Source organism: Megalobrama amblycephala, linkage group LG14 (assembly GCF_018812025.1).
Source record: "Megalobrama amblycephala isolate DHTTF-2021 linkage group LG14, ASM1881202v1, whole genome shotgun sequence".
NCBI lineage: Eukaryota > Metazoa > Chordata > Actinopteri > Cypriniformes > Xenocyprididae > Megalobrama > Megalobrama amblycephala.
In genome coordinates, this window is record NC_063057.1 from 40,139,192 (window position 1) to 40,152,440 (window position 13,249).

The 13,249-nt window shown below is 38.4% G+C and overlaps 1 protein-coding gene across 1 annotated transcript in view; it reads right to left on the bottom strand.

Annotated features, from left to right (window-relative positions):
• LOC125244473 (zinc finger protein 850-like) overlaps window positions 1–13,249 on the bottom strand; it is a 34,485-nt gene that overhangs the window by 18,351 nt on the left and 2,885 nt on the right. The window contains exon 3 of the mRNA XM_048154551.1: window positions 346–1,707. Within this exon, the coding sequence (XP_048010508.1) occupies window positions 346–1,707 (1,362 nt within the window). The remainder of the gene's footprint in view (window positions 1–345; window positions 1,708–13,249) is intronic.

Here is a 13,249-nt window from a genome sequence, read left to right on the forward strand (position 1 = left end):
CCTCTGTGACTTACTCTCTTTGTGGAGGGTGTCAATGATTGTCTCCTGGACCATTGCCAAGTCAGCAGTCTTCCCCATTAGTGTGGTTTCAAAGAACAAGAGATACCCGGAATTTATACTGTACGGATGGTCATGTAATGAAACTCAAATATAAATATTCTAATATTTTGAGATACTGGATTTTGGACTTTCATTAGCTGTATGCTCTAAACAAATTAAAAAAAAAAAAAAAAAAACTTTTGAAATGTTATACTTTACATGTAGGGAATCTAGAATATATGAAAGTTTCATTTTTTTTAACAATTTATAATAAAAAAAAATGAACTTTTTCACGATATTCTAATTATATGACCAGCACCTGTATACCCAGGGCATAAGGCTTCTCTCCAGTGTGAATTCTCATGTGCACGTTAAGGGTTCCTGATTGGTTGAAACATTTTCCACATTGTTGGCAGGTGAAAGGCTTCTCTCCAGTGTGAATTCTCATGTGGCCTTTAAACTGACCTTTGCTCCTGAAACTCTTTCCACACTGAGGGCATGTGTAGGGTTTCTCTCCAGTGTGAATTTTCATGTGGTCTTTAAGGTTTCCTTTTATACTGAAACTTTTTCCACACTGTTGGCAGGTGAAAGGCTTCTCTCCAGTGTGAATTCTTATGTGGACATTAAGTTGTCCTTTTCGCTTGAAACTTTTTCCACACTGAGGGCATGTGTAGGGTTTCTCTCCTGTGTGAATTTTCATGTGGTCTTTAAGGGTTCCTTTTAGATTAAAACTTTTTCCACACTGAGGGCAGGTAAAAGGCTTCTCTTCAGTGTGAATTCTCATGTGGTCTGTAAGGTGTCCTTTTTGGTTGAAACTTTTTCCACACTGTTGGCAGCTGAAATGCTTCTCTCCAGAATGAACGCTCATGTGGCAATTAAGATTTCTTTTTAGGTTAAAAACTTTCCCACACTTTTGGCAGGCATATGACTTCTGTCCAGTGTGAATTCCCATGTGCCTTTTCAAGTTTCCTTTTCGAGTGAAACTTATTCCACACAGTTGGCAGGAATAACGGCTCTCTCCAGTGTGAACGTTCATGTGAACCTTAAGGGCTCCTTTTCGGTTGAAACTCTTTCCACACTGTTGGCACGTAAAAGGCTTCTCTTCAGTGTGAATTTTCATGTGGTAATTAAGACTTCCTTTTCGGTTGAAACTCTTTCCACACTGTTGGCAGCTGAAATGCTTCTCTCCAGTATGAAAGCTCATGTGGCAATTAAGACTTCTTTTAAGTTTAAAAACTTTCTCACACTGTTGGCAGGTGTAAGACTTCTCTCTAGTGTGAATTCCCATGTGCCTTTTCAAGTTTCCTTTTCGAGTGAAACTTATTCCACACTGTTGGCAGGAATAACAGCTCTCTCCAGTGTGAACGTTCATGTGGACTTTAAGGGTTCCTTTTCGGTTGAAACTCTTTCCACACTGTTGGCAGGTATAAGGCTTCTCTCCGGTGTGAACTCCCATGTGGACTTTAAGGTGTTTATGCTGACTGAAACTCTTTCCACACTGTTTACAGATGAAATTACTTCTAGTCTCTCTTTTTTGTGATGAAGTATTTTCAGTCTGTGAGCAATTAAAAGATTTTTCTTTAGATATGAAATCATGCTGTTTCTCATACAGATCTTTCTCTTTCATGTCATTCAGATCTTGACTCTCCTCTTTCAGTGACATGAGGTCTAAGGCAAAAAAAAAAGACAAATTAAAAAAGTTACATTAATGAGAGACAGATTGCAGGTTGTGTGAATTAGTCATACCATCTCTCTATTAACCCTGTAAAACCCAAATATAATAAAAAAAATGAGCATTTTTTTAGGAGGCCTCTGATGTAGAAATTAAATAATTTGTCAAATTTTTTACTTTTTAGTAAGTTTTTAGGGAAATATTGTATTATTGCAACGTTGGGCCTAGTTGGGAGCAGAATTTCTGTATTTGTACTCACTTTGTCTGAACAGATACAGAGCATTTAAGCATTCATTTGCAGGGTTGATTGCTTACTTAGCCCCATAACAGTATATATCATGAGTAATAATCACACAACAATCATATTTTTTATGAATAAGCATTTATTAATAAAAATTTTGAAAAAATAAAATCACTGTGTTTTGCAGTGATAGTCCCTAAGACAGTTCTTTTAATCTGAGAAGCACAGGCGAACATTGCACTTGCTACAGTGTGTTTGTGTATCCATTATTGCAGTGTCTGCAGCGTCCTCTCTTTGTCTTTACTGGGAAATGTGCAATCATGTCTTTGTGTACATCCAGTGGGGGGTGGTCCGATGACATCTTGGCATTCTGAAATGGAAAAAGTAAAAAAATAAGTTAATAATACATATGGGTCTTATATTGTAGTAGATAAACTGAAGGAATAGACTGGGTAGTCCATGTATCGAGGGTAGAGATCTAAGTATTATCCATCGAAGTGTTATAATTTCAATGAAAATGCTAATCAAAATTCCACTACTACATCCAAACAATACTGTCTGGCTGGCCTATTATCTCTCTACTTATCATATTAAAAGAACACATGCATCCCCCCAGAGCACTTACAGGTTCATGTTCAAGACCATTCACACCTGTCCCTGAAGAATGCAAAAGGCAACCCCCCAAAATCATTCAGAGCTCCTAATGCTATAAAATGCTACTAAGGCAACACTCATAAAAAAAAAAAAAACTCAGGATCTTTTAGAAGTTAAAAAAAAAAAAAAAACTACAAAGATACAGGGAGTTTCAGCTACTGCTCTAGATGACAGAGTTTCACATAATGCAATTTATTCCTGTGTTTAATTATGGTCTAAACTAAACTGAGTACAAATTTAACAGAAAAGCACATTTAGAACTTGGTTACAATGAATCATCTAATCCGTCCATCCGTCACACACAAACAATCTGCTGCGTGGAGACACGCGTCTGATGCCTGTCATGGGCAAACTCACGACTATGACAAGAAAAACCAAAATGCGTGAGGATTCAGTCTGTTTTAGGGTCTCGTCTTCCTGTTTTTGGTTCGTTTACATGTCTTTGGTCCGTGTTGCGTTCATATATCATTCGAACCGCACCAGAGTTCATATGGAAGCGGACCGAGACCCATCTTTTCAGCGGTCTCGGACCGCTTGTTTGGTGCGCACCAGGGTTCGGATGGCAGCATTCACATATGTTCAAATTAACCGCACTAACCGAGCAATCACACTAGGGTTCGTTTTTAATCAAACCAAGCATGACAAATGTGAACGCACCTTAAATCAAATTTGATTAATGTTTTCCAAAATAACTAAATATCTATGTGTTCTAGACATTGTAATAAACACAAAAAAATATGTAAGGAATTTTACTTACTTGAATCTTGACAAATCCCATCATGTAAAAAAAGGAGATGAGCTCAACGCGAAGTTTGCAGGTAGAGTGAGTTCATGGCCAGATGACCGGACCTATAAACACTTCTTATATCCAATAGCATTGTGAGGACAAACAATAGAACCCATTAACTATGTAAATGTGGTCTTGAGAGAAAAAAACATTCGCAAGCCTTTTTTTAAATTGTTGAAAGTGATGTAATTCTGCAACAGTGGGCTTTACAGGGTTAATTAAGAAGCTGTGGGTTGCAAGTAGTTACTTCAAAATTAGAAAAATATACTAAAGATACTTTACTGATAAATCATAGGACAGTAGCTCAATATAATGATACACATGCTATCATTCATCTAAAATCACTTGAATGTCCAAATTGGCAAGCCTTAAAACACATACAGTTAAAAAAGTTTAGTGAAGACACAAGTGAAATTTATCGCACCTTGGGGCTCGCCTCTCACACACTGTGTGTGTTGTCTGAGTTTTTGCCTCCTTGTTGCTTCCATGCTGCTGACTGGACGGAGCGGAGTCATGCGACTACACACGCGGTAGTACACGTGCTTGGCTCTCAAATGGGACTTTCTGATCACCTCTTCATTGAACTAAACTGTGTAATGCCTCTTCCCTGCCTTAGGGTGAAAACCACCATAACCTACCGTAACCTCAATTCTATCAATCCATTAATGTTTTCTGAATCTGTACAAACACACCTGTCCAATAATACTGTACAGACTAGTGCCCCTGAAATCTTTGCCAAATATAATGCCTCCATTTACAATGCCCTTGACATACACGCTTCTCTTAAATGTAGATGTGACGAGCAGGGCGGGCGAGAGCCGTGAGGGAACGGCGCGAGGCCGGTGACGCGAGTGATAATGAGCGTCACCTGCGAGGCGTGCCGGCCTCGAGTCTCTCACGGAGGAGCTCCGGAGGCATAAAAGGAGGAGCGACATCAGTGAAGGACGAGAGAGGACCAGGCCTGGACTTTATTTTACGTTTTATTATGTTTGTGTGGCCGGCAGACGTCCGCGAGGGTCTGCCGGCATTACTTTCGTTTTGTTCTTTGTTTATTTCTAATTAAAGTTTTGTTGAATGTTCGCCGGTTCCCGCCTCCTTCTTCCCGTATTGACGAACTTCGTTACATTGGTGCCGAAACCCGGGAGGAAGGAGGGACATGCTGTCGAAGAGCCCTCGCTGCTGAGGGGGATCGCGGTGCTGCGGAGTTCGGGCAGCGCGGGAGTGTGTGTAGACCGCGAGAGGCTGCCCGAGGCGGTGGTGCTGGAGCCTTGTGAAAGGTGGGACGGAGACCCGGATGCCGTGCTCCTGGGACGAGGTGGGGTGGCTGCCGTCCTGGACCTGGAGGGAGCGGAGGAGTCGCCGCCGTCTGCCGTGGGCCGGAGCCTGCTGCCGTCCGCCATGAAGGGGAGGAGCAGGGGACGGGGGACTCTCTGCCGGCTGCCCTCAGTCGGAGGAGCCATCGCCGGCCGCCAGGAGGCGGTCGAGGATCGGGCCGTCCACCGAGCGTCCAGTGCCACCGCATGGCACCGCGAGGAAGAGCCTCCCGGCTGGCTGAGGACCGGGCGGCAGTGTGTCTGGGAACCGGACCAAGAATTTTTTTTTTTTTTTTTTTCTTTTTCCTCTCTCCTCTCTCTCGTCCTGTCGCTCCCCTTGCTTCCGTCTCCTTTCTCTCGTCTCGTCTGTCCTTACCCCCAGGTGCTGCGGCCGCCGAGACAGGCCCCGGGGGGGAGTAAGCGCAGTCGCGGGAGTACCCCCGGCCTGCGAGGGGCGTTGGGGGTATGTGACGAGCAGGGCGGGCGAGAGCCGTGAGGGAACGGCGCGAGGCCGGTGACGCGAGTGATAATGAGCGTCACCTGCGAGGCGTGCCGGCCTCGAGTCTCTCACGGAGGAGCTCCGGAGGCATAAAAGGAGGAGCGACATCAGTGAAGGACGAGAGAGGACCAGGCCTGGACTTTATTTTACGTTTTATTATGTTTGTGTGGCCGGCAGACGTCCGCGAGGGTCTGCCGGCATTACTTTCGTTTTGTTCTTTGTTTATTTTATATTAAAGTTTTGTTGAACGTTCGCCGGTTCCCGCCTCCTTCTTCCCACATCTATGAACCGTGTTACAGTAGACTTGTACCCTCGACACATACATCTCCCTGGTTTACTCCTGAATTTCGCAAACTGAAAACTACTGGTTGCCGCCTTGAACACCTTTACAGGAAAACCGGTTTGAATATGCATCTTATTGCCTTCAAGGAACACATACAGTCAAACAAATCTGCTCTAAACACTGCACGCTCCCGCTACTACTCTACCCTCATTACTAATGCATCCTCTCGTCCCAAAACACTGTTTTCTGTGGTCAATAAACTCACCAACACTCCTGCACCTGTCATGAGTAACTCAGCAGACCTCTGAGAGTCATTCTTACACTTATTTCAAAATAAAATAAATCGCATATATGATCTCTTTTCACCTACTAACTCCTCTCACCCCTTGAATGACTTCCCCTCTGATTTTGTACCTGGTACTCTTACTGACTTTAACCCTCCAACCCCTGCTTATATCTCTGAGCTAATCAAGAAATCAAATGCATCTTTCTGTCGTCTTGATCCTGCTCCTACTGCTTTACTTAAAAACTGTGCACCTGTCATTTCACTGCCTATTTCACTTCTCATTTCTCAACTACTCAGTACTGGTGTTGTTCCTCTGGAATTAAAAACTGCAGCTGTCACACCTGTCTTAAAAAAACCTGGTCTTGATCCTTCTGACATGGTCAATTACAGACCAATCTCGACCCTTCCGTTTCTTTCAAAGCTGCTTGAAAAAGTTGTTGCTGCTCAACTTCAATAGTATTTGTCATCTCACAACCTCTACGACTGTTTCCAATCCGGCTTTCGCACTCACCACAGCATTGCGACAGCACTTCTCAAGGTTGTCAATGACCTCCTTATGGCCACTGACACCATTATCATTTTAACTCTGTTAGATCTTTCCTCTGCTTTTGACACAATCTCTCATAGTATTCTCATTTCACAACTCTCTGCTCTTGGTATTTCTGGTACTGCTCTATCCTGGTTCATTTCTTACCTGTCTGAACATCAGCATTACATCTCTATTCACCAATCCAAGTCCACTACAGGGTCTTGTTTTTGGGCCTTTACTGTTCATCATCTACATGCTCCCATTAGGTAACATTATCAGTCATCATGATTTCAACTTCCACTGCTATGCAGATGACACCCAAACCTATATTAGTTTTCAACACAATTCTCCTTCTCTTGTCAACTCCATATCTGCTTGTATTCATGATATTAATACTTGGATGACCAGTAACTTTCTCAAACTCAACACAGATAAAACAGATCTACTAATTGTTGGTTCACTGAAATCTGTATCTTGTTTCTGTCTTGACAGTGTTAACATCGCAGAAGTCTTGGTTCGACCTTCCACCTCCGTTAAAATCCTGGGTATAATCTTCGACTCATCACTCTCCTTCCTTCCACACATCTCTTCACTCACTAAGACTGCCTTTTTTCACCTCCGTAATATTGCACGTTTACGTCCCTTCTTACATACCAATGATGCTGAGACACTGGTTCACGCCTTCATTACTTCCAGAATCGACTATTGTAATTCTCTTTTCTATGGTTTACCAAACACAACAATTAATAAGCTCCAATACATTCAAAACTCTGAATGTATGGTTCTCACTTACTCAAAGAAATCTTCTCACATTACTCCCATTCTACACAGACTCCATTGACTACCTGTTCGATTCCGAAATCAATACAAAATACTTCTCATCACATTCAAAGCACTTCATGGTCTTGCCCCCCAGTATATTTCTGATCTCATTCAAACCTACTCTCCTATGTGCACATTAAGATCTTCTGATACTGGTCTGTTGTTGATCCCACATCACAAACTCATTTGGTGGTCAGGCATTTTACATCTCAGCCCCCTCACTCTGGAACTCCATTCCCAAGCACATTCGAGATCTCTCATCATTACATGATTTCAAAACCCACCTTAAAACTGATCTTTTTGTTTCTTGCTTCTCTGACCTCTGATTGTAAGATGTTATGCGTTATGCCTTTGATGTTTTTGTATTGTTTACCTGTCTGTTGTCATTTGTGTTATAATATTGTACAGCGACCTTGATTTTGTAGAAAGGCACTATATAAAATAAACTTATTATTATTAATATTATTAGTATGTTTTAAGGGGAAAGTATTAACAAGATTAAATAACCAACAAGGGAAATTATGTTGGTTAGAGGTTCTGAATTTGATTAAATCATCCAGCCCTAATACCCCTCACCCAACAAGCAAACTATGAGTTACAGTTCTTTAACTCCATAATCCCCAAACTGTAACCCCAAACCAGGTACTGGTTACCATAGCAGCAAAAACACATCAGCAAGATGAGACTGTGACCAAGGAATCTGTGACCGAAAGGAATTTTAGAGAGTTGCACTCTCACTTCACTTTCAAACAGACAAATACAGTTGAGAAATTGATAAACGTATCTAAGTGTCCCATCTAGATTTTCCTTTTTTATTGTTTTTGCCTATGAATTAATTCACACTCTTTTGAAATAATGTTTTAGAATTGCTTACTGTAGTTAAAGATCACACGTATAACATGTTTATGTTTCATGTTGATCTGCAATTTTAAAACACACAACTGAAAATCCTCTTATGAGACAAACACCATCATTAAGTTTGCAGACGACAATTGTTGTAGGCAGAGTAACCAAAAACAACGAATCAGTCTACAGAGCAGAGGTCAAGAACTAAGAGAGCTGGAGCTGAAATAACAATTTGATCCTCAATGCAACAAAGATGACGGAGAAGATCCTGGACTTCAGAGGGCTGAAACCCTCTGCCCAATGCCCCATAGACATCAATGGTGAGAGAGTGAAGGTGGTGCAGAGTTTCAAATACCTGGGAGTTCATATTACCCAGGATGTGACGTGGACTGCCAACACCTCAAAGATGGTTAAAAAAGGTCATCTATAACTACCTCTTAAGGTTATTGAAGAAAGCTTCACTTCCACAACAAATGCTGGTGAACTTCTACAGGTCAGTTATTGAATCTGTCATCACCTACTGTATTGCAGCGTGATACTGTACTCTAGAAAACAGGAAGTCTCTTCAGCGTATTATAAAAATGGCAAAGAGTGGAGCCTCCTCAAGCAGTGTTACCTCTTCAATAAGTGGAATGTGGAAAGACATACTCCTCCATCAACCAAGGCCACACCAACAAGATGGAAGAGCCAAACAAAAATAAAGAAGACCAGCTAGACTGCAGAGGGAAAATATAATACTGAAAGAACACATCAAAATTGAAGAACAAAAAATGTCAATCAGAAGAAAAATGCAATCCTCAATACAGACCAAGTGTTGTCATCATCTCCAGGAGTGATCCTGTACAGAGACATGAGTTGTTTCTGTACATATTCCAAAGTATGCTCTTGGCATAAACCAAAAAAAATAAATTTGGAAATGCTCCACAGATTGGAGACAGTGCTACTACTCAGCACCAACCTAAATGGAATGACTCCTTTTATGAAGATGATGAGATCACTGAAGGGAAATTTGTGATTGCTCAATATTATTATTATTTTTTTGTTTGCTTCATTGGAATGGGATGAAACTTGGTTTTGTCACATTAGCTATGTGAACACAAAAAAATCATGGACATTTTTCGGATATGTTAAAGGGTCGTAAAACACTTGGCTCCTTCATGGTCAAAAATTACCGCCATAGAAAATTAATGGGATTAATGGGAGATGGCAGATGACTAAATTAATTTTTCCCCAACACGAAGCCTTAAAATCCCCTCATCTTAAAATCCCTCCCCTGTTTAGCAAGACTGTCCAAATTAGTCCAATTTAGAGATGACTTGATGAGTAGCCTATCAATGTTGCTAATTGCCGATACCTAATTTTACCAAGAGAAAAGTCACAGAAAACAGCTGTGGTTGAATATTATGTCAGAATTAAATAAACGAGAAAGCAGGGATTCTTTAATTGCTCCTAGGTCCCTCAGATTTGCCAATGAAGCTTTCTTGCATGTCCCACGGTCATGTCTAAAATCGAAATGTGGAAGAGCTTTTGCAGTTGCTGCTCCACAGTTATGGAATGAGCTGCCACCTGACATTAAGAGTGCTTCCTCCATCTTTGTTTTTAAATCTAGACTTAAGACCCATCTTTATTCCTTAGCCTTTCCTGATTATTAAATTATGGATTAGTAATTGTTTTCTTTGTTAATTTTATTTCATTTTATATTTTATTGTATTTTATGATTGTTTTTGTATAGCACTTTGGTCAGTGTAAGCTGAATTTAAATGTGCTCTATAAATAAAATTTACTTACCAAATTTACTAATGAATTCATCTCATAATGGTTGGAGGATGGCGCTAAACGCACATGATCATTGTCTTAAAAGTGCTTGGACACCAGAATTAAAGATACTAAAATTAATACAATACATAAAAAAAGCATACAATAATGTACACTTATCAATGCGTTTATTATTTATGCGAGTTTTTTATTATTTTTATGTATGGTTAGATTTGATTTTCCGTAGTTAACCATGTTCATTAAACTATTTATTGCAATAATATATTCTACAATCAATAAGCCAAAACAAAGCTGACACTGAGGTATCCCTAGTGAAAAAAAAAGTATACTTTATTGTATTTTAAATATATTCCCTTTTTCTATAGTACACTGCAAATATACTAACAAAAAATGTACTATCATTAAATATATAAAAAGTATATTAGTATCATATTTTCACAATGCAACTTTTAACACACTTTAAAATAATTGTACTTTAGTATATTTTCTAAAAAATATATTTTAGAAAAATATACTTGAAGTGTAAGTTCAGTTTATTTTTTAAAAGTGTATTTATTTGCACTTTATGAAAATATATTTGAGGTATATTTTAACAGTGTGTTGAAAATGATCATTGTAACAATGCACTGAAAGTATATTTAAAAAATACACCATTTAATATCCTGAAGTTGTAGTGTATCTAATGTTAAATTTGAGTATATTTTTTAAGTTTACTTCTTCATCCTTGGAATTCATTATATTACTTGTGCTTATTTATTTCAGTATGAATGCATTACAAGCCCATTTAGTATATGCAGTGTAGCCTATACAATTTCCAAATATGTGTAAATGTTTATTAAGTTTACACTGGCAGAATCATTTTACAGTCGTACACACAAATCTATATTAAACAACACACCAGCAGCACAAGTAATGCGAAAAAATATGTCGAGTGGTTAAACTTATCGGAATTCAAATGTCTCTTCAACTTGGTCTGTGACCAATCAGATTTTGTTGCTCACTGCCTTCAGCCAATCAGAGCTGCTGACGTCACGGTCGTCGTCTGAATCCCCTCGCTCAGTCACTCAGGTGAAGTATAATGTCGCAATGTATAATTTATTTAATAAAACACTGAAAGCGCAATACATCGCTCAATCTTGGGGATTCTGACCAGTTCAATCAAGTGACATCGCAGCCTGACCGTGATGGCGACGACAACCGGCTAATCTAATGGCCTACGCGATCCTGAAAGAACCGGAGAAAAGTGCTGCTATTGGGAGGTGAGTTGTAGTCTACCAGTTAACAAACTTTATTTTGTTTTCTTTAACAAACGGAGAGCGATATTTCGGCTTGATATCTCCTTTTTGAGTTTTTGTGTGGTGGTTTATGGCACGTTTGTATGCAGCACCAAAACATTCATATGATTGGTCAAATCGGCCCGTATTCTGTACGATATTAATTCATACATTCATTAATTCAATTAATTCATAATTAATTGTTTTATGCTTGACTATGTACCGAAAACAATATCGACATGCCATTCTGATACAGTTCCTGCTGCTAATCCTCATTTACTGTTCAAAAATAGTGTTGGTTCAATGTAGGATTTAGACAGACTATTGTAAACGTGAATAAAGAGTTGAACATGCTGTCTTATATCTTTGGTATATTCTGTCAACAGATGCTGTTCTTCACTGTTCTGCGGTCATCATTGTACCATCAGACACAATGAGAAGCTCTTCAGAGAATGGAATATAATGTGTAATTTGTATTTGTGTATAGAGGGTCACCATGGTCCAATATTTTTTTTTTCTTTAATGAAAAACATGGTAAGTTTTGCTGAATCTAAGTTTAAATAAAAACTATTGGATTTGTCAATGAAATATGTCTCTTCATTAGTGATGTTGTTACATTTTATTTATTTTAATGGCCTTGAAAACAAATGCATTCAACTTTGGGAAAATGTGTTAAACTGTATTTAAATAGTAGCACAACTGTATTGTGTGAGATTATGTAATTCAAAGTACAGTAGTCAACATTTGAAGTGGATCAAAAAAGTTAGGACAACTTTGATTAAATGTTTTGATCCGCTTCAAATGTTGACTATATTATACAAAGTATAAATAATAACAAAGTATATTGTTATTGACTGCAAAGTGTGTAATGTTTAAGCCAAAGGTACTGAGCATACAGTATATACTATTACCTGTAAAATAATATATTCAGTGTATATTGCTTGTGTTTTCTGAAGACACTCGTAATTATTTTGTAATGTACTTAAATCACAAATAAAGTGTACTTATAACACAAAGTGTACTCATAACAGAAATAAAGTATACTTATAACACAAATAAAAGTATACTTATAACAGAAATAAAGTATACTTATAATACAACGTATATTATAACAAAAATATATACTTTTAACACAAATAAAGTATACTTATAACACAAATTAAGTACACTTTAATATCACTAATCAAGCATGTAATTAGTCCCTACACAGACATATACTTAAAGTGTACTAAGTATACTTGAAGTTGTTCCAATTTAGTACACAAGTATACTAAATATACTTAAAGTTGTATTTTAATACTACTTAATTTCAACTTAAATATACTTAGTACAAAATTAGTTGTTTCAAAATAACACACTTTAAATGAACTAATCATTAACACACTTGGAATATACTAATAATTAGTCTTGCTGCAAGTATACTTAGTATACTTTTTTTTCACTAGGGATGTATAATTACAAAATCACTATGAATGTTATCCATTTCTAAAGTAAGCTACATAAATGTATGTGACTAAGTTTCTGTGACAGCTCTCTGACGCGATTCGTCAGTGTCCGAATTCCTCGCTTTATTTCGTTCACTCCTTGCTTAGTGCACCATAGACATTGTGCACTTAACTGCCATGCATTATGTAGGCTATGTTATGTGTAACAAAATGTCCACCTGTGTGTTCAGGTTTGACTGTAGTAAAATTGACACTGACAATTAACATTTCAAACAAAAAACCTTGACAAATAGTAGTCTTTGAGAATGCCAAAGTATAAATCCAAATCCACAACTCAATAAAAACAAGTTTTTGTCTAAAAACACTAAATCGTTTAAAAGCCACTTTATATAGAACTATATAGGAATCTAGTAGTTACAACATGGCATTACAAAAGTTCTTTTTTTACTCCCACCAGATGGCACTAATCTATCTTCAGTGACATTCAGTTACACTGGGAGTTACATTTTAAAGCTTTGGTCATTTTTGACCACGAGGATGTCAAGTGTGACTCCTAACGAAGAGGACCAGAGGTTTAAAGGGTTAGTTCAGCCAAAAATGAAAATTATGTCATTAATGACTCACCCTCATGTCGTTCCAAACCCGTAAGACCTCCGTTCATCTTCAGAACACAGTTTAAGATATTTTAGATTTAGTCCGAGAGCTTTCTGTCCCTCCATTGAAAGTGTTTGTACTGTAGATTGTCCATGTCCAGAAAGATAATAAAAACATCATCAAAGTAGT